Below are 24401 nucleotides of genomic sequence, written 5' to 3' on the forward strand. Positions count from 1 at the left end.
CCATTCTGCTTAAAGATCAATGATCAAATATTAATCAACTTTAAAACTGAGAAAATGTAAAAGCAAATTAAATGTGTATACATATATTATTAATTATATGTGTTTTAACATCTATTCACCTTTACAGCACTTATAGCTGTGTCAAGCGTGGAAACCTCATGGTCTTTGTGGGTGCCAAACACCTTGTCAGTGGCAGAAATTGGACATTTGCAGGTGTAACAGTATGTGTCAATCTGGGACTTTTTCAGCTCTTTTTGTGCCTTTTCAGTTACTAACTCAGATGATAATTGGTTTTCTTCTTTCCACTCGCTGCCCAACTCTTTCTGTTCAGCAGATGTACTTTGCTCTGTCTCACTCACAAATTCATTTTCACTGATGTGCTCAAAGGATTCCTTTCCTTGAGATAAGACATCTTCAGGTCTGGATTCGGAAGACAGTTCTTCTGATAAAATGTCTTGAGGAAGCACTTCATAATGCAAGGATTCTGCAAATTCATACTCATCCTGAACAGGGCTATTACGGAGCCTCTCTTCACTTGGCTCAGGTGGGACCAGGATTTTAGGTTCTTCTAGTGGTGTTTCTTGAACATGAGTTGCACCAGATGCAAATTCTTCCTCCGGGAAGGACACTTGTACTGGGACATTCAGATTGACATCTGGACTTGCATTTTCGACTTCATTACCCTGACTGCCTGCTTCATCTGCATGCTCCAGAACATGATGGGTGTCTTCAAATGGAACTGCATAACTTATTTTTTGGGTAGCCACTCTGATGTCCTCTCTGATGGGAGCTTTCTTCTGCATTGCTATATTACCAAGAGTCTCCACATGGCCTACTGATTCTCCTTCCCCATAAACACCTTTCTGTTCTTCCAGACTCTTCTCCCTGCAAATAGTTCCAAACTTTCCCCAAATTTCCCCTTCTGCAGCTATCGGTTGGTATGAATCATCCCTACCAACTCGTTTTTCTTCCAGACCTTGGCCCTGGTCCTTTTGAGTTAGAGATGTGTCATGGAGAATGTCATCTTTGAGTATGTACTTCTCAAAATATATTCCTGTTCCATCATCAGTGTCAGAATTTCTGCTGGGAAATGATGCCTCAGAATTCACACTGTCACCTTCAGAAGCTGTCTCCTCTTCCTTATTTTTCTCTCCAACTGCTTCTTCATACAGATCCTTATATAAAAATGCAAGTGCAGGTGGCTCCTCCAGAAGTTCTGGATTAATGGCTTTAATAGTGGTAGGAAATATCTGCGTTCGTGACAAAACTCCTTCCTCTGCTTCAAATAAAGGCATCCCAAGTGACTTTGAGTCCACATCTCTCTTTACGTCCTTTGAAACATTTCTGTCAGCTGATTTTTGGATACCCAAAGACTTTTGGGTCTCCAGATGAGATAATATATCGTGGTCCTTTTCCGGTCCATAAAAACTTTCATCTAATTTCACCAAGTCATATTCATGTTCTAGTGCACTTTCCACTGAACTTACTGGGAAAGAGATCGCTTCTTCCGTAACTTCCTTTGAGAGTTTGTCTTCAACATTTAATTTCTGTGGAGCTTTCTGTTTTTCTGGGTCTGGGGAGATGTTATAATCAATCAAAGTATATTTTTCAAAATAATCCTCTTCACTGGGAATTGTGGACTGAATAAAAGATAAATCAGTTTCTGAATCTGTGGATGTCTTTTCTTCTGTATGACGAGTTTCCTTTTGTTTACTTTCTTTCAATGATGTAACTTTTTCATCAGAATCTTCTAACCTGCTCTTTAATGTTTTGTGACAAGCAACTGTTTCACTATCATCATGGAGTGGTACGGTTTTAAATGAGGCTTTCTCTTCCAAATATTCTAACTTATCTTGCATTTGTTCACTTTCTTCCTGATCGATTGAAGAAATAAAGGCAGGAGCATGAATATTCAATATCTCACAGCCTTCAGAAATGATACTAAAGGCAGTCTTCTGATCTTCTGAAAGTCCAGCTGGCTTACTAGTCACTGTAAAGTCTTCATCTTTTGCATATGTGTCTTCAGGCTCTTTGGACATTTCTTTATTAGAAACCATTTTATCAGCATTGCTTGCTGATGCACTATATATAAATTGAGCATAGTTGCTTTTTGCTGAAGACAGTGGTTCCTTTACATGGGTATCTTCCACAGCCTCCAAGTGGTGCTTTGAAACAAGAACAGATTGTTTAGGCACATCGAATGTGTCATCTTTAGATGTCTGAATAGTATGAACTGTATGCCTTTCTGGAGTCAATTCTGATTGTGGCATTTCTTGTTTCTTCATTGCATTAATTTCTGGAGAAGCTCCTGAAACTAGAGTTTGTGGTTTTACAGATGACAGCAAATATGGTGGTGTTTCTGAGCTCTTAGTTTCATCAAAAGGATAAGCTAAAGTTCTTTCGGATTCTTTAGTTGGAAATCCTTGTTTCATACTTTCTTTTGTGATATCTACTGAACCACCTTTCAATAGCTCTGACTCTCTGAACTGTTCTTTTTCTTCACTGTGATCTGGCATATCTCTGCTTGACTTTTCTAATACTAGATTTCCTTCCTGAGATAAAGAGTGGTTCTCTATTTCATCACGACAAGGAAGAGCCACCGGCAGGAAAGTCTTGGTTTTCTCCACCAAAACTTTACTTTCTTCTAAAGGATGTGGTTGGGTTGCTACTGCCTTTGCTTCTCTGATTTCTGGGTGAGCGTCTGAGAGCACGGCATCTGATTTTTCAGTAACTGATGTAGCTTTAACTAATGAAAATGATTGAGTTTCACCCAAAGAATGACCTAAAGAGATATTTGATTCTTTAATCATAGACTCGGCTACATTCACAGAATAAGGCTGATGTTCCTGCTTCTTCTTTTCTTCCGAAAGCACATATACCTGATTTTCTTTTTCTTCACCTTTCTCCTTTTCAGAACCAACAATGATTTTGGGTCTTTCACTGTAGTCTTCATTTTGATAGAAGTGCTGTGGCATAGCATTGGCTTTTGATTCTTCCAGTTCAGTAGATCTAGATCCATGTGTAATTTGTGTCTTCCCTATTTCATTACTATCTCTAAGCTCTAATGGGGCCACGGAGTCTTGTTTTTCTGCCAGCACCTTCTTTTCTGCCAAGGTATATGATCTGTTTTCCAAATTATCTTTCGTCTCAGTTGGACTAACAGACCTGAGTTTTGTTTCTTCTTCAGAAATTTTCAAGGAAGTAGGATTTTGCATTTCTTTCTTTAGTCTGTCTTCACTGAGATCAACTAAACTGCCTTTTGATTCTTCTACTGGCAAAATAATTGACTCTGATTTCTCTGATTCCTTTGTGATATTTTTACTTGCAAAGTTGGAGGAAGCCGATTTTGGCTGTTGTGGCACCTTATCTACTACATCAAATGAAAGGAGTGATTTTTCTTTTTGATCACTTCTTGGCTCTTCCTTAAAAATAGAAATATTCCATTTAGATGGAGGAGCAATTGCTGGCTTCTGGACTCTTTTACTATCAGTAACATGAAGAGGAACAATAGTTTTGGCTTCTTCCATAATCAGTTTCTCACCGATTAGTGAATAAGGTTGAATTTCAAGATGTTTCTCACCATCAGCAGAAGTAACTACTGAGTTTATGTTCACTTCCTCTGAATTGTCTGAGATTTCTTTTTTTCCATAATCTTCCCTAGACACCTCAGAAATGGATTTTGGCTGTTGTAAATCTTCTACATTTGACAAAATTATGGATTTTTCTTTAACGTTTTGACCTTCACCAGATTTTACTAAAGTACCTCGGGATTCGTCAGCAGTTTTGAGTTTTACCTCTGATAATGAATGATCAGCTTGTTTCTCAGCTACATTAAAATTGGTGGGAATTGTACCTTCAGGTTCTATCACAGTCACTGCTTTTTCTACAGATGGGCTTGGCAGTGTTTCTAAGTCTTCTTGTTCAGCAACTTTCCTATCTGGAGTGCTTGATCCAAAAAACAAGCTGGACATCCATGATTTGAAAGATGAAATTCCTTTCTTTCCCTTTTCCTGAGGAAGGTCTGGCTTAGCCACTTTTGGCTGTGTAGGTGGCTTTTCTGTCACCTCAGGTGACTCTGGGGATTGAGGTTCTTTTGAGTGGAGTGAGGAGATGGGTTTTCTTTGTGTGGGTATTTTCACTTCAGGTGCTGGTTTCTTTTCCTCATCAGCATCATCAATAACCTTCAACTGAACCATTTTTGATTCTTCCAGTGGCTTCTCTCCAGAAAAAGGAGGTGTGCTCCTGTGTGCTTCTTTTTCATTGCCCAGTGCCGGTTCCACACCTTCTGCCAGGAAATGGGTTGTTTTGACAGAAGAGGGGATTGTTTCTGACTTCACCTGTTCCACTGATAGGCCAGACACTGGTTTCTGGAGGAATCTTTCAGGAGGTAGTTTAATTTTTTCCTGGCTATCTTCTTTGGAAGGCCAGGAAAACTCTGTGTTTGCTTTCTCCAATAGCAAACTTTCACTCTCCATCAAAGAATGACTCTCCTTCTCCTCTGCTATATTTCTCTCTACATTTCCAGCGAGGACAAAAGACTTTGGTTCTTCAGCCAGCTTTAGTTCTTCAGAAGAGTAACTTTTACATGATAAGGTCTCTACATTACCACTGGAAGTATCAAGAGCAGATACTGCTTCTTGTGATGACAAATGAGATTCTTCAGCAGAATGAGGCAAGACCTGCTTTCTCACTTCATATATATGGTCCATACTGGACACAGCAGCCTTGAGCTGCTCTGGCCTCAGCTCATTGCTGCCAGAGGAATCCAGCTGCACAGATCCTGCTATTCTCTCTTCGTGTTGACTAGCCACATTTTCTGGCTTTCCCAACATCCAGTTTTCATCCTTTGGAGAAATAAAGAATTCTTCCATTTTTGTTTCTTTGACATCTGCAGGCTTGGTTGTCATAAATGATTTTGATTGTTCCAAAGGCAAATTCTCTTTCATAAATGAAAACTGCTTAATATCCAGATCTTGTTTATCTGCAAAAGAGGTGCTTACATCAGGCAATTTAATAGTTTGATCTGAATGAAGTGCTTTTTCTGTCTTTTGTTCCACAAGGTCAGAAAGAGCAATCTTTGATGGTTCTGTTACACTCTGGAGTAGCTGAGATGAATCTGGGTGGCCTGTTTCTTCACTTAGCTTAGCTACAATATCTCCCATGACTTGTGCCTTCAAATTTCCAGTTGGTGGTAATGGGCCTATTTCTTGATTTCCTCCCTTTTTAAAGTCGGCTGGATGGCTAACCTCCTCTGATAATCCTTTTAAAGAAAAAGTAAATGGCTGAAATTCTTCTGGGTTGTCTCCTTCAGCTACAGAAGCAGGTGGTTCTTTCAACTCTAGGCTGACGATCTTGGGAGAGAAAGGTTTAATTTCTTCATTCTGAGATTCCTCCCTAAGCAATGATGAAAGCTCTGAAGTTGTAGGCATTGTAGCAGATGCATAAAGTTCTCTATTTTCTTCTTTTCCTTCTCTGCTCCTAAGCTCAGCTGGGCCTTTTTCTAAAACAGAATCCCCTGTTTCAGTTACGGGAGACTTTGCTTGTTTTGTACCGATGGATCCACTTTGTCTACCTAAACCACTAGCAAATTCTGACCCAGCATTTGGTAATTCCAACAGTTGGTGTGGCTTGTTTTTCTTCTCAGGTTCCAAAGACAGCTCTGCCAAAGCAATGTCTTGTTTTTCTGATGGGAAGTCTCCCTGGTCTGTAGAAGATACCTCCACTGCCTGTTTGTTCTTATCATCACTGAGGAGCAGTAATGTTGGAGCTAAACCTGATGCTGAATTTTCCAACTCAGGAGATGAACTTGCTATTTCCTCATCTTTGCCTTTTGGAATTATATGTTTGGATGCAGGTGACACATTTTGTGATGAAGGAAGTTCAGTTTCTTCCTTCTTTATCTCACCCCATAGGCTGAGTGAAAGCTCATGTTCAGGCCCTAACACCTCTGAGGTAGACACCAAGCTCTTTTTCTCTGATGAAACCAAATGCTCAGAGTCGCGAACTGTAGAACATGAAAGACCTTGTTTATCTTCTACCCTTTCTTCCTCAGATTCGTCTGAATATTGAGAAGATGATGTTTTGATTACTGGCAACCCAGCTTTAACTTCTTTGGCTTCAACTTCTGACAAAACAGAATGCTCTGCTATAGAGGAGACACTTGGAGGTGAATCAAATTTAATTTCCTTCTCTGCTTCTGACCAAGCTAAATGTTTGGATGAAGTTTCATTGGGAGAAGCACCTTTAATTGCCACCTTGTCTTCTTCTGCAAGAACTGAATGCTCATCTGTAGATGTTACCAGTGGTGGCAAACCACTTCCTAATTCACCCTTTCCTACTTTTGTTAAGACTGGATGACCTACGGGAGTGACAAGAGATGAATCTGTTGAGATTTCTTCTTTTACTACTTTGGTTAAGTTTGAATCAAGCTTAGTTACAGATGCTGTGGTTGTTGAGGAACTGGGTTCCATTTCTTTTTTAATTTCTTCTGACAAAGCTGAAAATGCTAGTGCATGTGGACCATGTTCAACTTGCTTTTCCACTCCTGAGGAAGCTGAATGAAGCACTGTAGGTGTAGTTGTTATTTTAGAATCATGTTTCATCTCCATTTTTGCTGCTGATAAAACCTCAGGTCCAGATAAAGATGTTTCCTTTAGAGGTGAACACGGTTTTATTACTTCAGGCTCTTTCTCAGACAACTTTCTCTGTTCTAGTTCAGAAGTCACATTTAGAACTAATTTGGGCTTGACACCCTTCTTTGGCTCATCTACCACATCAGGCAAAACTGAATATTTCATCTCAAACCCTGGAATATTTGGAGGCTGAGGCTCCATTTTTTGATCCTGTGATACATGTGCTGTAGCTTCTTGAGAATCAGGCACAATTTCTTCCTTTCTGACTTTTGACAAAGCCATCTGTTCATCTGCAGCTTTTAGAGTGAGTGCTGCTGTGGGTTCCTGTTCTTTCTTGATTGCAGGGACTGAATCAGGTAAAACCGAATGTGGAGATGCAGGTTTGGTTTCTTCCTTTACTATAGATGATTGTGCAGGTAAAGAAGCAGGTATTGCAGTTACTGATGAACTTGCCTCCCTTTCTCCCTTCTTCACTTCACTGGTTAAATGTGGAGGAATCAAGTCTTCAGACTCAGGCTCTAAATATGCTTGAGTTTTCTGCTTCTGTGCCAAAATTAGATATTCAGATACAGATGTTGAGGTTGTTGGAATATCTGGCCTAATTTCTGCTTTCTCTGATTTATCTGTTGAAGGCGGCAGACTCAAGTCTTCAAGTGGAGATATCAAAGGGAAAGTTTCAGATTTTTGCTTCTGTGATGAACTGAACTGCTCAGATACAGGTGTAGCAGCTGTAGATCCAATGTCTTCCTCATCTGCTTCTGAAAAGCAGGAATACCCTGAAGCAGACACTGCAGTTAATAGTGAATCAGGCTCAAGTTCATTTTTCTCTGTTTCTGAGATTCTGAATGGAGGGATTGAAACTTGTGACGCTGAGTCTGGAGAGAACAGTTCCGCTTCTTCAGTGTCTTCATCTGACAAAATAGTGTGCTCAGATGGCGATGTTAAACATATTGGAGAATCACACTCAAATTCTCTTTTCTCTGCTTCCTGGGTTGCATACGGTGGAAATGAGAATTCTGACGCAAATGCAGAATCTGGAGAAAAAGGTCCAATGTCTTCTTGATCTTCCTCTGATAAATTCGTGGGTGAGGATGCACCTTTTAGATTTAGAGATCTGTGGACAATTTCTTCCTCCTGTGCCTCCGGTGTTGCATATGGTGGTACTGAAAATTCAGAAGCAGACGTGGAAGAGGGTGTGTACCGCTCCAACTCGACTGTCTCTTCATCTGATAGAACCACATATTCAGATGGGGTGGCTGAAAGTGGTGGGGCCTGGCATTCAGAAGTCATCTCGGTTGTGTGTGGTGGGAAAGAGTGTTCAGATGCAATGACCGAATCTGGGGAAGATGGTCCAATGTCCTCCTTCCCTTCTACTGACAGAACTGTGTATTCAGATGCAATGACCGAATCTGGGGAAGCTGGTCCAATGTCCTCCTTCCCTTCTACTGACAGAACCGTGTGCTCAGAAATACCTTTCAGTTTGAATTGGGATGCCTCATCAATTATTTTCTTTTGAGGTTCCTGTGTTGCATTGAGTGGGGCTGCATATTTGGAGATCAACTTTGAATCTGGTGTGAAACATTCACTTCCTAGGTCCTCTCCTTCTGATGGGACCACGTGTTCTGATGTGGCAGTAGAAGGTAGTGGTGACTGGCATTCAGAAGTCTTCTCAGTTGTGGATGGTGAGAGAGAGGGCTCAGCAGCAGAGGTCACAGCTGGAGTAAACGATCCAGTGTCTTCCTTCTCTTCTGATGGAATCATGTGCTCAGAAACACCTTTCGATATTAACGGGGACTTATGGTCAATTACTTTCTTCAGTGACTCTTTTGTTGCCTGTGATGGAACTGAATATTCAGAAGCAGATGTGGAGTCTGGTGTATAACGCCCACTTTCTGAGGCCTCATCTCCTGATAGGACCATGTGTTCTGGTGTAACTGTTGAAAACAGCGGAGACTGACTCTCCAAAGTCATCTCAGTTGTGGATGGTGAGAGTGAGCGCTCAGACGCAGAGACTGCAGCTGGGGAATAAGCCTCAAATTCCTCATTCTCTTCTTCTGACAAAACTGCATGTTCGGCTATAGCTTCTACATTGGATGGAGAAACTGGCTCACTTTCTCGCTTCTCTAGTTCATGGTTCAAATCCTGTGGTACTGAATACTCTGATACGAAAGCAGAATCAGTAGAAACAGATGCAATTTCCTCTCTTTCTTCCTCAGACAAAGCAGCATTTTCAGGAGTTGATGTTGCCAATAATGGTAGAATAAGCGCCTCTTCTTTGTGCTCCACTTCAGGGGACATATGTGGTGGGAAGGGCTTCTCGGAAACTAATGGGCTTTCTGGGTAATCAAGTTCTATGATCTCTTCTTCTACTAAATTAGAATCTTCAGGTTTAGGGGTAGCAGCTACAGGTAGGGAAGTGTCTATTTCTTCTTTCTCTGGTTCTTCTAACATTAGAGGTTCAGAAAGAGAAATGGATGGCTCAAGCACGTTTTCTTCCTTCTCTCCTTTGACACTGGGATGGGTAGGGGTCAGTTTTGCAGAGATTGGTTCTGCCCTTTCTAGTGAAGTCAGGTCTGGCTGTTCTTGATCTGGGTCCAAACCATCCTGGGTAGATGCTGCCAGATCTGGTAACGCTGCCTCCAGAGAAATGGAATGGTGAGCAGAACACACGTCTTCCTTCTTTACCTCATTAGTAAATGATGGTGAGACTGAAGAGTCATTCTCTGAAGCTGCAGTTCCTGGTGAAGCAAGCTCACATTCTTCCTTTGCTGTTCTCAGGAACACAGTTGCAGGTGTGCCGGGTGTCACAGACGGAGGCTCCACTTCATGTGGTTTTGCTTCATCTTCTGGCTGTTGTGGCACTGACTGTGAATGCCTGAGCTGTATTCCTTGTTCTGCTCTGTCACTACTTGAATAAGAGGGAACTGTGTGCTCCAATGCAGATGTGGCATTTAGGGGAGAATCAGCACAAATTTTCTTTTGATCTTCGTGACTGAACATTGAGGTTAGGGATTCTGATCCTTTGGAGATTGAGCCTCTCCAGGGTGGAGCAACCTCTTTCACTTTATCCTCTATGCTTTGGGCTACTAATTTGCTTGTTTTGGACACTGTATTAGAATCACTATTGTCCAAATCTGGCTCTAGACTAATGGATGCATCTTTCCCTTTCCTATAATGTATTTCTTTAATTACATAACCCTTTGGTAATGTTCCATAAAATTGTAGAGGAATTAATTCTTCTTTAACTGAATTAAACATCTTAATTTTATATTGTACTGTTCCTATGTAGACTGGTCTTAACACTAATGGCTTGTGTTCTTTGTATATTGCCCCAGTGATCGGAGGTGTATTTGAAGGGGTCTTCTTTTTTCTTGCTTTATCATAAACACCAGTATATGACTTCTCTTTCTCCGTGGTTAGTATCTGGCTTGCTGAAGTTAAAGGACTGCCTTTTTTGTTTGTTGGAACATCTTGGGATTCAAATGAATTTCTTTTTTTGTTGCCTTTCCGGCGTAATGATGGTGAACCATGCTTTGACTTATGAGTCCTTTTCCGAACCTTTTTCACTTCATCCACAATAAAGGAAACATTTCCAGGAGGAGAATTCACAGTTGACCCTTCCCGACTACACACACCAGAAGTCTGACTTTCTTCTGAAGCCCAAGGAGTAGATCTACTTGAATTGGTTTCCCAGGTTATCCCACTATCTTCCCTTTGGACTGTCACCATGGAAAATGAGGGGTCAGATATGATACACTCCTGCTTGATCTTTCCCTCTTCATCCTGGTCTGATAACCTGCAGCAAATAATAATATTAATTATATATTATTATAATAAAATAATATCAATTAATTAATAGAATAAGTAAATATATTTTTACCAGGTAAAGGATTAATGTGAAATTAAAATATAGACATCAATATTGCCATCCATGTCAAAAAGAGGGATGTATATCAAATAAAGTTTAAAAACCAAAGTCAGGATACCCAATACAATGACACATCCCAGACTGGAATGACTCACTATTCCACAAACTCAAAAAAGCTAAAGTTAAACATACCACCTTCTCTCATCAGGATTGCCTTCCTGATCTCCTCGGGACGCAGCAGTCACTCAAGCCCACTCTAGTCACTGGGATCTTCATAATAACTCTTGTATCTGTGCTCTCTCCATTACCACGATCACCAACTTACCCAGATTTTCACCACTTCCCTCCTAGTCACTGCCATTAACTTCCTAACTGGTCAGCTGGTATCACAGGTACCTCATTTCCCCTCACTCTCAACCCATTGTGCCCCATCCTCCCAGACTGGCTTTACTAAACAGCTCAGTATGCCACCCCCTGCTTTAAATTATCAGCAAATTCCTCATACCCACAGAAAAAAAAAAAAAGAAAAGATGTTCAAAATCCTTAGCTCTCTGATCCCTATCTGATATTCTTTCCAAGTATCTACCTGCACCCTATCCCTACAGGTAAATTCCTGTTTTGACAATAATTCACTGTTTGGCAAACAGATCTTGGGAACTCTGAGTCATGATAAAGAGAAAACAGGTCATTGAATAGAGAGAGGTCACAAAAAGTATCAGCCTACTGTGCTTCACTTTCCTCATCTATAAAACAGGGATAATAATAGAACCTATCTCGTGAGCTTGTTGTGAAGATTAAATTAGTTATTTCACGCAAAATGCTTAGGGAACATTCCTGGCATGTAGTTAGTGCTCACTCAATAAACGTTATCTGTAGTCAGGCCTTCCTGATGACAGATGATGAAAGGGGCCTGGGCATGGTCATTTTCAGCTGCTACAGGATACAGGAGTGTGGAAAGGCTGTGTCTGTGAACTGGTCTCACATCCCTTCAGAGACGGCTGGCTTTGGCCGCCCCTTCATTTGCTATTGGGCCCCCATCTTAGACTCTGCAGTGCTCTTCTCTGAAATTCTCTTCTACCTCTTCCTCACCTGTACTTACACCGTTCCTCCATTTAGAATGCAGAGCCCCGACCATACTCCACTTCTGCAACTGTAAATTCTACCTACTCCTCAAGGCTGGGTTTAAATTCCTCTGCTGTTATCATTCCTGACCAATGCAGAAGCCACGTTTGCCATCACTTTATAAACATATTTCCTCCTATGAGTATGCGAGATGAATCCCAACTACTGACTGGCTTACATCTGTCTACAACAATAAAAACAAAAAACCCTCTGTTAAAACCACTAAACGTTAAGTGTTAAACTAAGGCAATTGAAAAAAAATCTACAGTAAGATTTATGTCCCTTAGTAAACTGTTTTTATCATCAGTCTCTGCATATATCAGAGGTTCTTAACTCTGAAACATAAAATAACCTGTGGAAAGTCTTTTAAAAATACTAATACTGCCCCATACCCTTCTCCACAGAGATTCTGATTTAATTGTACAAGGGTCTGGTCTGCACATTGCTATGTTTTTAGATTTTAAAAGCTGCCAGGTGACTACAATATGTATTCAGAATCACTGGCCTGGTCAGGCACAGTGGCTCACACCTGTAATCCCAGCACGTTGGGAGGCCGAGACAGGCAGATCACCTGAGGTCAGGAGTTTGAGACCAGCCTGGCTAACATTGTAAAACCCCATCTCTACTAAAAATACAAAAATTAGCTGGGTGTGATGGTGGGCACCTGTAATTCCAGCTACTTGGGAGGCTGAGGCAGGAGAATCGCTTGAACCCAGGAGGCGGAGGTTGCAGTGAGCCGAGATCATGCCACTGCACTCCAGCCTGGGTGACAAGAGTGAAACTCTGTCTCAAAAAAGAAAAAAAAAAAAAATCACTGGCCTAAACAATCCTAGCTCTGACACTTAAATAGCACATATCTTTCTTTCTTACTGTAAACCCTTCCTGGTTTGTTAGGTTGGGTGGGGACCAGGACCATAAGTCCTTGCAGGTGCACTCAACTTCCCTTATTAAGCTTCAGAGTTTCCCCAGCAGTCTACTGTAAAGGGGTTATGGCTGTCCTGAGATCCTGGTCTCCTTAGTTCTCAGCACTGCCTGGGGCAGCCAGACCCCTTGAGCCACTAGCCTGGAACAGCAAGCAGCCAGATCCATTCATCCTAGTGTGCTATAAATTATATCATTTTCTATACATGCCATGAGTGAAGGGTCAGGAAGAAGTATTCTCTCCATTTCGCCACAACTCTGCTCTCACTCATTTGCTTGGGTATTAAACTGCTGAACTTAATTAGGAATTAATACTCTATCTTGGTCCTGAACGGAATCTTATTTTAAATTGTTTTTTTCAGGCTCCTTTACATACCTAATTAAAGCTATTCCACAAAATTTTCAACTCATCCTACATCTTCTCTCTTCCATGTCACTTAGAAATAGGATGAAATTAAAAATTAAGGTTATGACATGCATCTGGGAAGTCAGCATTTTGAACGCCCATGAATGTAGAAGCATTATAAAATTCGATTATAAGTTCAATTTAGAGTTAACTATTGATTGTAAATTCTATGTGCCCAACCAGAAAAGTTTTCATTACCAGCTAGAATGAATTCACGAGTGCTCAGGAGAGAACACACATGGTGGTCATAAGACAGGAGAGCCCTACTGAGGAGGATTCACTCACTCAATTGTTGCTTATTCATTTTCATTCATTCATGTATTTCTTTACTTAATAAAATTTCATTGAGTTCAAATACTAGCAGTACAAATACAAAGCCACAGAACCTTCTTCTAAGAAATTCAAAATCTAATATGGAGAGACAACTAAACATTCTTTTTTAAATTCCAGTTTTTCAAATTTATTTATTATTTTATTTTATGAGACAGAGTCTTGCTCTGTCACCTAGGCTGGAGTGCAGGGGCGCAGTCTTGGCTCATTGCAACCTCTGCCTCCTGGGTTCAAGTGATTTCCCTATCTCAGCCTTGGAAGTAGCTGGGATTACAGGTGCGTGTCATAACGCCCGGCTAAGTTTTTGTATTTTTAGTAGAGATGGGATTTCACCATGTTGGCAAGGCTGATCTCGAACTTCCGGCCTCAAGTGATCTGCCCACCTCAGCCTTCCAAAGTGCTGAGATTACAGGCATGAGCCACTGCACCCTGCCTCCATTTTTATTTTAGATTCAGGGGGACTATGTGCAGGTTTGTTACATGGGAATATTGTGTGATGCTGAGTTTGGGGCTTCTATTAATCCCATCACCCAAATAGTGAACATAGTACCCAATGTGTTTTTTAGATCTTATCCCTCACTCCTCCCCACTTTTATAGTCCCCAGTGTCTACTGTGTCCATCTTTATGTCCATGTGTACCCAAGATTTAGCTCCCAATTATAAGTGAGAACATGTGATATTTAGTTTTCTGTTTCTGCGTTCATTTGCTTAGGATGATGGTCTCCAGCTGCATTCATGTTGCTGCAAAGGACATGATTTCATTCTTATTTATGGCTGCATAGTATTTCATGGAGTATATGTATCATATTTTCTTTATCCAACCCACCGTTGATGGGCACCTAGGTTGATTCCATGTCTTTGCTATTGTGAATAGTGCTGCGATGAACATGAGTGCACATGTCTTTTTGGTAGAATGATTTATTTTCCTTTGGGTCTATACCCAGCAATGGAATTACTGAGTAGAATGTTAAGAACATTTTAATACAGTGTGGTAAGTACTATTACAGAAGATAGGCAAGATACAATTAGAACATAAAGAAGGGAAAACTTCAGAGGAAAAATACTTGAGTTGGTTTGTAGAAGAAGAAATAGGAGTTTGCTAACTGAACAAAGATAAGAGACGGTGTAAGGATGGGGAGGTCATTCCAAGAAAAGGTTATAGGATATACAAAATGTAGCATGAATAAACAGTCTGGTTCACTGAGAGACCCAAAGTTGAATGACAGAGCCAACGGAACTAGAGAATGACTGTACAGTATTAGCATGTGTAAAGCCATGGCAGTATTACACTCAGTCTAAAGAAACAATGTATTAACAGAAGAGAAATGGTCACCATACCATTCAGTGTTCCCATCTATGTACATATCAGCTTTTCATAGTTAAAAGATATTGGCTATGAAAATAATCTCATCAGCTGGGTGCAGTGGCTCATGCCTGTAATCCCACCACTTTGGGAGGCCAAGGCAGGCGGATCACCTGAGGTAGGGAATTCAAGACCAGCCTGACCAACATGGAGAAACCCCATCTCTACTAAAAATACAAAATTAGCCAGGCGTGGTGGTGCATGCCTGTAATCCCAGCTACTAAGGAGGCTGAGGCAGGAGAATCACTTGAACCTGGGAGGCAGAGGTTGTGGTGAGCCGAGATTGCACCAATGCACTCCAGCTGGGGCAACAAGAGCGAAACTCCACCTAAAAAAAAAAAAAGAAAATCATCTCGTCCGTTCCCCTCCGACTGCATTCTCACCAAGCAACCTTCTGATTATCAGTTAGCATCCCACATAGATTTATCTATACAAGTGTAGTGAGACAAATAATGACTTGGAAAGCTCACTTCCTCCACACTTTCAGCATTGGGCAAGGAGAAGGTTCAGCTGATCTGAGTTAGATCAAGCAAACAGACTGATACCAGAGATGTCAAAGGCTCCCGTTTCATTTGGAGAATAACCCTCATCTGACGAAGGAAGTTTCCTTCTGTTCCTATTCGCTCAGGCAGTTTTTTAAAATGATGAACGTTAAGTTTTATTAAACAATTTTTTTGGGTGGGGGATGGAGTTTCGCTCTTCTTGCCCAGGCTGGAGTGCAATGGTGTGATCTTGGCTCACGGCAACCTCTGCCTCCCGGGTTCAAGCAGTTCTCCTGCGTCAGCCTCCCAAGTAGCTGGGATTACAGGCGTGCACCACCACGCCTGGCTAATTTTGTATTTCTTTAGTAGAGATGGGGTTTCACCACGTTGGTCAGGCTGGTCTCAAATTCCTGACCTCAGGTGATCCAACCGCCTCGGCCTCCCAAAGTGCTGGGATTATAGGCCTGGGGCACCACACCCAGCCAATTAAACAATTTTTTATGAAACTATGGAAATGATCATATTTTCTTTTCTATCCTGTTAATGTTATAAATTACAGTGATTGATGTCCAAATAACAAACCAATCTTGAACTCCTGAACTGAACTCAACATGGCTGTGATATATTATACTTTTTATATAATGGAAGATTTTCTTGTTTGCTAATACTATGTTTAGAAATTTTGCTCCCATGTTAATGAGTGATATTACCCTGTAATCTCCTTTTCTTTCTTTCTTTTTTTTTTTTCTAATTGTTTTGTTTTTGAGACAGGGTCTTGCTCTGTCACCCAGACTGGAGTGCAGTGGCACGATCATAGCTCACTGATACCTCAAACTCCTGGGCTCAAGCAATCCTCTCTCTTCAGTATCCCAAGTTACTGAGGGAACCCGCCCCCGGTATTTCAACGTAGGTTCTTTCTATTTTCCATAGGTGTCGGCCAGTTGAGAAATAGAGACAGTACAAAGAGAGGAATTTTACAGCTGGGCTGCCAGGGGTGACATCACATATCGGTAGGACCACGATGCCTGCCTGAGTCTCAGACCAGCAAATTTTTATTAAGGGTTTCAAAAGGGGAAGGGGTGTAAGAACAGGGAGTAGGTACAAAGATCACATGCTTCAGAAGGCAAAAAGCAGAACCACTAATAAGGGTCTAACAAAGATCACAAAGCAAAGGGTAAAGTCAGAACTACTGATAAGGGTCTATGTTCAGCTGTGCACATATTGTGTGATAAACATCTTAAATAACAGAAAACAGGGTTCAAGAGCAGAGAACCAGTCTGACCACAAATTTACCAGGATGGAGTTTTTCCTCACCCTAGTAAGCCTGAGGGTACTGCAGGAGACCAGGGCGTATCTCAGTCCTTATCTCAATCACATAAGACAGACATTCCCAGAGCAGCCATTTATAGACCTCCCCCCAGGAATGCATTCCTTTCCCAGGTATTAATATTAATATTCCTTGCTAGGAAAAGAATTTAGCAATAACTCTCCTATTGCACGATCATTTATAGGCTCTCTGCAAGAAGAAAAACATGGCTCTTTTTGCCCGACCCCACAGGCAGTCAGACCTTATGGTTGTCTTCCCTTGTTCCCTAAAAATCACCGTTATTCTGTTCTTTTTCAAGGTGCACTGATTTCGTATTGCTCAAACACACGTTTTACAGTCAACTTGTATGGTTAACACAATTATCACAGTGGTCCTGAGGTGATGTACATCCTCAGCTTATGAAGACAACAGGATTAAGAGATTAAAGTAAAGACAGGCATAAGAAACTATAAAAGCATTATTTGGGAACTGATAAAAAATGTCCATGAAATCTTCACAATTTATGTTCCTCTGCCATAGCTCCAGCCAGTCCCTCCATTCAGGGTCCCTGACTTCCCGCAACACCAAGTAGCTGTAACTATAGGTGTTCCCCATCACACTTGGCTAATATTTTAATTTTTTGTAGAGACAGGAGTCTCAACATGTCACCCAGGTTGTTTTCAAACTCTTGGCCTTAAACCTTCCTCCTGCCTTGGCCTCCCAAAGTGTTAGGATTACAGGTGTGAGCCACCATGCCCAGCCTGTAATCTCCTTTTCTTTTCTTTTTCTTTTTTTTTTTTTTTTTTGAGATGGAGTCTCACTCTGTTGCCTAGGGTGTAGTGCAATGGTGCAATCTTGGCTCACTGCAACTTCCGCCTCCAGGGTTCAAGTGACTCTCCTGCCTCAGCCTCCCAAGTAGCTGGGATTACAGGTGGCCACCACCATGTTCAGCTAATTTTTTTACTTTTAGTAGAGACGGGGTTTCATCATGTTGGCCAGGCTGGTCTTGAACTCCTGACCTCCTGATGTGCCCATCTTGGCCTCCCAAAGTGCTGGGATTACAGGTAAGGGCCACTGCATCCAGCCTATGTAATTTCCTTTTCTATAATGTGCTTGTCAGGTTTTTGTAGCAAGATTATGATGCCTCATAGAACAAACTGAGAATTGTTCCCCCTTTATTCTCCTCTGGAAGAGTGTGTAAAATATTACGTTATTTCTCCCTTAAGTGTTTGGTAGAATTTGTTAGTGAAGTAGTCTGGACCTGGAGTCCTCTTTGTGGTAAGGTTTTTAGTTAGCAATTTAATATTTAATAGTTATATGACTTCGGAATTTCTTTCTGTTTTGTGTTAGTTGTTATTTTGTACTTTTCTAAGAATTTATCTATTTCATGTAACTGTTTAGAAATCATTAGATTAAAGTTGTTCATAATATCCATTTAGGATCTTTTTAAATGTATGTAAGACCTAAAATTTTACTCATTGTTTTGGTCATTCTTGATATTGGTTGTGTCATCTCAATTTTTTATTTAATATTTGTACTACCTTTTTCAGATAGATTTTCTTTTTTTTGAGACAGAGTCTCACTCTGTCACCCAGGCTGGAGTGCAGTGGCACAATCTCGGCTCACTGCAACCTTCGCCTCCTGGGTCAAGCAATTCTCTCACCTCAGCCTCCCAAAGTAGCTGGGATTATAGGCACGCGCCACCATGCCAGCCAATTTTTCGTATTTTTAGTAGAGATGGGGTTTCACCATGTTGGCCAGGATGGTCTCAAACTCCTGACCCCAAGTGATCTGCCCACCGCAGTCTCCCAAAGTGCCGAGATTACAGGCATGAGCCACTGTACATGGCCAAGATAGATTCTTATGTCATTAATTTTCAAACTTTCCCTTTTTCTAACATGTGAAATCAAGACTATGTGCTTCTCTTTAAGCACAAATTTAGATGTATAACTTAAAGGTTAATATACAACACTTTAAAAATTATTAATCTCAAAATGTTTTAAAATTTCCTTTGTGATTTCTTATCTGGCCCATATATTATTTGAAAATGTATTTTGCAATTTCAAAATACATGAGGATTTCCTAGTTATCTTTTTGTTTACTTTCTAGTTTAATTCCATTGTGATCAGAGAATTTATTTTGTATGAAGTTATACTTCAAAATTTGTTGAAACTTTCTTTATGGCTATATGGCCATTTTAAGAAAAATGTTTTTGGGTTCATGAAAAGAACATATGTTCTGCAGTTTTTCAACAGTGTTTTATATATGGTAACCAAGTGAGGCTTATTTATTGTGCTATTCAGATCTTTTTTAGCCTTAGTAATATTTTTTGTCTGCCTGTTCTAACACTGAGAAATGTGTTAACATTTTCTAACACAATTGTGGATTTGTCTCTCCTTATGGTTCTATAAATATTTGACTTGTACATTTTGAATCTATGTTAATAGGTAAGAATAGATTTAGAACAGTTATATCTTTCTGAAAATTTTAACTTTTAATAATAATGAAATGTCCCTTTTATCTGTAAATAAAGACTTTTTTCTAGAGTCTAGTCTGATACTATTAAAGCTTTGCTTCGATATTAATAACATTATACCAGCTATCTTTTCGTTAGTGTTTGCATGATATATCTTTTTGCATTTTTACTTGGAACCTTCCTATATCTTTATATTTTAGATATGTTGCTTATAAGCAGCACATAGTTTTTTAAAAATCCATTCTGACCATTTAAATAGAGCTCTCTGACTTTTAAATGGAGCATTTAGTCCATTTAAATGTAATATAATTGCCAATATGTTTGGAGTTAAATTTGCCATCTTATTATTTATTTTCTATTTGTCCTACCCATTCTATATTTCTTTTTCTCTCCCATCTTGCCTTATTTTGTTTTTTCATTTTTTAAAAATAGAGATGGGGGTCTGAATATGTTGCCTAGGCTGGTCTCAAACTCCCAGACTCTAGCAATTGTCTCACCTTAGCTTCACAAATTGAGCCACCACACTCAGCCTTGCCTTATTTTGGATTGAACTTTTTTTATTATTCCATTTCCTTTTCTATTAGCTTGTTAGATATATTCTATTTGACTATTATTTTAGTGATTACCCTGGAAATTACAACATACATCTTTGACTCATTAATGTCTAATATAAATTGATATTTTTTACCTATTCCCAGACAACACAAAGACCATGAATCCTTTAATTTCAACTTACATGTGCTTATGTATTTTCAATCTCAATGTTAAGCCACGTGAGATATAATTATTTTTATTGTCAATATTTATTTAGATTTACTTAGATACAGAACCTTTTTATTGTGCTTCATTCCTTCCTGTATCTCTAAGACTCCATCTGGAACCATTTTCCTCCTCCCTTTAGTATCTCCTCTGGTGTGAATCTTCTGGGGACAAGTTCTTCCTACTTTTTTCATTAAAAGTCTTTTTACACTTTCATTGTTGGAGAATATTTTTTTCAGGATATAAAATTCTAGATTGGGCCAGGCATGGTGGCTCACACCTGTAATCTCAGCACTTTGGGAGGCCGAGGTGGGCAGATCACTTGAGGTTGGTAGTTCAAGACCAGCCTGATCAACATGGAGAAACCCTGCCTCTAGTAAAAATACAAAATTAGCTGGGCGTGGTGACGCATGCCTGCAATCCCAGCTACTTGGGAGGCTGAGGCAGGAGAATCATTTGAACAAGGGAGGGGGAGGTTGCAGTGCATTAAGATTGTGCCATTGCACTCCAGCCTGGGCAACAAAAGCAAAACTCCATCTCAAAAAAAAAAAAAAAAAAAAATCTAGATTGGCAGTTATTTTTATCTCAGCACTTAAAAAATATCATTCCATTGTCTTCTGTCTTCCATTGTTTGTATTGATAAGTTGGCTGTCAGTGTAACTGTCGCCTTTTTGAAGATGATTTGGACTTTTTCCCCCCACCACCTCCCACAGCTGTTTTTGGGATTTGGTTGCTGTCTTCAGTTTTCAGAAGTTACTATCATATTCTTAGACATCTTATCCTGCTTGGAGTTTGCATGGCTTCTGGAATCTGTAGATTAATGTCTTTCATCATTTTCAAGAACTCCTCAGCCATACTCTGTTCAAATATTGCTTCTGCCTCATTGCCTCTCTTTTCATCTGAGATCCCAGTTTTTCACAAATTGAAACATTTCACTGTATCCTTTGTGTGCTTCATTTGGATGTTTCTTCCAATTTATCAATCAGCATACCAATTCTGTATTCAACTGTGTCTAAACTGCTTACTAAACATAATCAAATGTGTTATTTTTTATTATTGTATTTTTCAGTTTTCAAATTTCCAGTCTTTTCATTGTTTTCAGTTCTCTGACAAAGTTCAATTTTGTCTTTTATTTCCGTATCCCCCATCCCTATAAATAAGTTAAGCATTACATAAGCATCATTCTTCTACAGAAGCCCTTCCCTTCCCATAGTAGTCCAGTTATGCCCTGAGCAAGCATTACTCTTTGTGAGATGAGAGTTTATAGGATTGTGTGTGCTCTACTACTTCTCCATTTCTGAATTTTCCCTGATAAACTCTAATTTATATTTTCATTGTGTGTTCATGTCCCTCTGCATGGCAAGAAGGAAATAAGATAATTTATGAATGGTGCTTTACTACATTTGCTGGTGATCTTCTTATCTCCAATTGTTAAATGGACATATTTTTCTAAATTTGTTTTTTGTGAGTTGTATTAGTATAAACCAGTTCTCATAAAATGGATTTCATTAACTGTGCTAAAAAATATAACATCAGATATTTCAAAATGAAGGATCAGGGTCTGGAATATGATGACCATGCCAAAAATTCCTGTTTCCTGTTTAGGCGGTGATCAACCTTCCTAGGTACACCTATTTCATCTTAGCTCAGAAACAAGTAATTTATTGAAAATTAAGTTATTAGAATCATGAGTGGAAAGAGCCTTGTGGTTTTATAATATTTCTCATTTTATAAATGAAAAAACATGAGGGAGGTAACACATATGTACAAATTGAATTTTTAAAGAGGGAAATGGGTAGCCATCATATAGGAGCTACAAAAGAATAGTTTCCCACATTTCTTCATCAATATCTTTGTTTTGAATTGATTCTCTCATTCTTTCCTTAAAAAATACCCTACACTTCTGAAGAAGTGAAATGGGTTCTCTATTTTTATCTGAAGGTTATGTTTGTATGACATGTGTCACTTAACAACAGGGATACATTCTGACAAATGCATCATTAGGCAGTTTCATCACTGTGTGAACATCATAGAGTGTACTTACACAAACCTAGATGGTAGAGTCTATTACAGAGAGACGATATGGTATAGCCTATTGCTCCTGGGCTACAAACCTATACTGCATGTTACTGTACTGAATACTGTAAGAAGTTGTAATGCAATGGTGAGTATTTGTACAGCTAAACATAGAAAAACTAAGTAAAATATGACATTATAATCTTATGGGACCACTGTTGTATACAGTCTGTCATTAACCAAAATGTCATTATGCAGCATGATTATATTATTATACTTTGTTTCTACTGAGCTCAAGATTTGTATTCTGGGAACTTGTAGTTCCTTCCTCTGATCAGCAGTTAAAGTAACATTAAAGTTCTTTGTAGGAATATAATTATGAAAAATACCTTTAGATTTGCATGATGCTTTCTTCTACTCTCAAGCAATCACAGTGCACTAACAGGAAGTGTATAAAACAAAAGAATGTAATGGCTAGGATATCTTTCTCATGAAGTCTTTTAAAATGTATTAAATATCAATTGTTATTACAATGGGGAAGTCACATATGATCCTGCTTGTATTACAAGCTTTGAAAGATATATTTAAAGCCATAAAACACCAAGCAAGCTTGTGATCTTTTAATACAAACTTTTAGTGTTTTATGTGAGTCTTTAAAAAAATGGAATTCTTAAAAGTAATCATTAACTCTATAATTAATATTTCACCAAGAATTAATTTAATATTAATGTCTTTAGCTGAAAAAATATATGCATTGCTGAATAAAAGTTCAGCAAACTATAACCTAAAATAGCTTAGGTGAAAAGGAACTTTTATGCCATTAGGGAGTTAAGAAAAAATTTCATGAAGACATGAATGAATAAATTGTTATACAGCATAATTATGCCATAATAGAAAGTGTTCATTTTGTAGATATACTAAAGACCATTCAACATCATTGTGAATGGAAAGAATAAGGATCTTCTTATCACAACGACCAGGTATTTTAGAAGCCTGGAACTTACGGCCCTCTACTATTTGAAACCTGGTTATCTTCCCATTCACTAATAACCCAGCTAAACATAGGCTTCACCCGTCATGCCTTTGCTGATATCTTTCTCTTCACTTAGAATGAATCATCTTTGTATATTTTATCTCTTATTTTTTTAGAGACTAGATCATATATCAACTTATCCATGTATCCATTACTGATGCTGCAAGCCAAAAGTAATTTTCTACCTCTGAACTTCTGGAATCTTAATGTAATATTCTCCTATTCATCCTACATTCAAGTTATTTTTATGTATATCTTAGCTCCTCTATAAGACTATAAACTTCCCGTAAGCAGGAATCAATGTCCTTTAGTGTTTCTTTTAGTGGCTGTCCTTATAAAGTCTTTTTAAAACATTCACCTTTGTGTTCAGAGGAACAACAGCTCTTTTACTTTTGTACTCATATTTCATCAGCTTAAGCAATATTTAATTAAATCATGTTATAGCAATAACAAGTACAACTAGTATAAAAAGGTCCTGGAACAATCACAACTGATCCTTAGTAAAAATACAACTCAAAAGAGTGAGTATGATTATTAGAGAGTAGCCTGCTAACAGGAGTGGTTTGCTTGCCTGGGGCATCATCTGTTTTAAGTCAAGATTTATTCACTCAACAAGTATGTATTGAGCTCAAATTATGTACTAGGTAGGCACTATGTTAGATGTGGTCTTTTACAGCAAGATTACCGTTTGGTATAAATTTTTAAAAGGTCTTAAAAGTTCACTTCAAATTAATCAATTTGGTCTGCACTATAGATTTGTGATATAAATATAAATTAACTTTGCCTTAATCTTCTGAAATCTAGGATGTATATGGATGTTGCTACTGAAAGTAGCTCCACAGTAAAACAAACTGAGTGCTTGCCTAAGACCTCACCTGTACAACAGCATCACTAGATACAATCAATGTTCTCCCAGCTTAGTTTGAGTTGTTGTTTGTGAACATTTTCCTGTGTCATCTATACAAGAGTGTAGGAGTAAACTATTTGATGTAAAGATTCATATTTTTCAGCTCTTTAAAATTTCTCAAAATGCATGATAGTAATTTATTTGTTAGTTGAGACACTAACTTCTCATTCCAGATGTTTCTTCTCAAGTAGAAGGACATCTATTAGTACAATACTGCTGGCCTAGCTTCTCTTTATCACTCTTCCCCATTCTACTGTGGCAAAAGCTGCAATTACTTTTGGACCAACCTAAAATATTCCTTGTGCTATGAAGTATATGAAGAGAGGCTGTGGTTCTTCAGAGCCTGTGACTGGGTATATAAATCTGTCTATTTCTGAGATTCAGTAGTAGAAATCATATTGTTGTCCTATATCTAAGCCACATTCTCTGATAGCAGTTGTATCAATGATGAAGTTGATATTTTCATCTCTAGCTACCATTCCTTTATCTATCTATTGCTTCAGAACTCCGACAAAGAAAAGAGAGTAATTCTACTAGTCAAATCCTAATACAAATAAATGGCCACACATACCATCTATTAGCTGGTAGGAACTAAAGGACACGACAGTAAGAACAGATATAATAGATAATCCATGTGCTTGTGAGTATCCAACATAAACTGACCTATGGACCAATTAGACCAAGAGAAATCCACCAGTTAGAACTCAGCAATGCCAAGATCCCATACAGACCTCCCTCAGAAGCACACAGCATGCGCACATCTTTATTTGCATAAGCTTT

The 24401-nt window shown here is 39.1% G+C and overlaps 1 protein-coding gene across 2 annotated transcripts in view; it reads right to left on the bottom strand.

Annotated features, from left to right (window-relative positions):
* LOC105475083 (cardiomyopathy associated 5) overlaps positions 1–24401 on the bottom strand; it is a 103660-nt gene that overhangs the window by 53849 nt on the left and 25410 nt on the right. For both annotated transcript variants that reach the window (XM_071098762.1, XM_011730065.2), the window contains exon 2: positions 120–10428. In XM_071098762.1, the coding sequence (XP_070954863.1) occupies positions 120–10428 (10309 nt within the window). The remainder of the gene's footprint in view (positions 1–119; positions 10429–24401) is intronic.

The sequence above is a fragment of the Macaca nemestrina genome, chromosome 6, assembly GCF_043159975.1.
Source record: "Macaca nemestrina isolate mMacNem1 chromosome 6, mMacNem.hap1, whole genome shotgun sequence".
Taxonomy (NCBI): domain Eukaryota; kingdom Metazoa; phylum Chordata; class Mammalia; order Primates; family Cercopithecidae; genus Macaca; species Macaca nemestrina.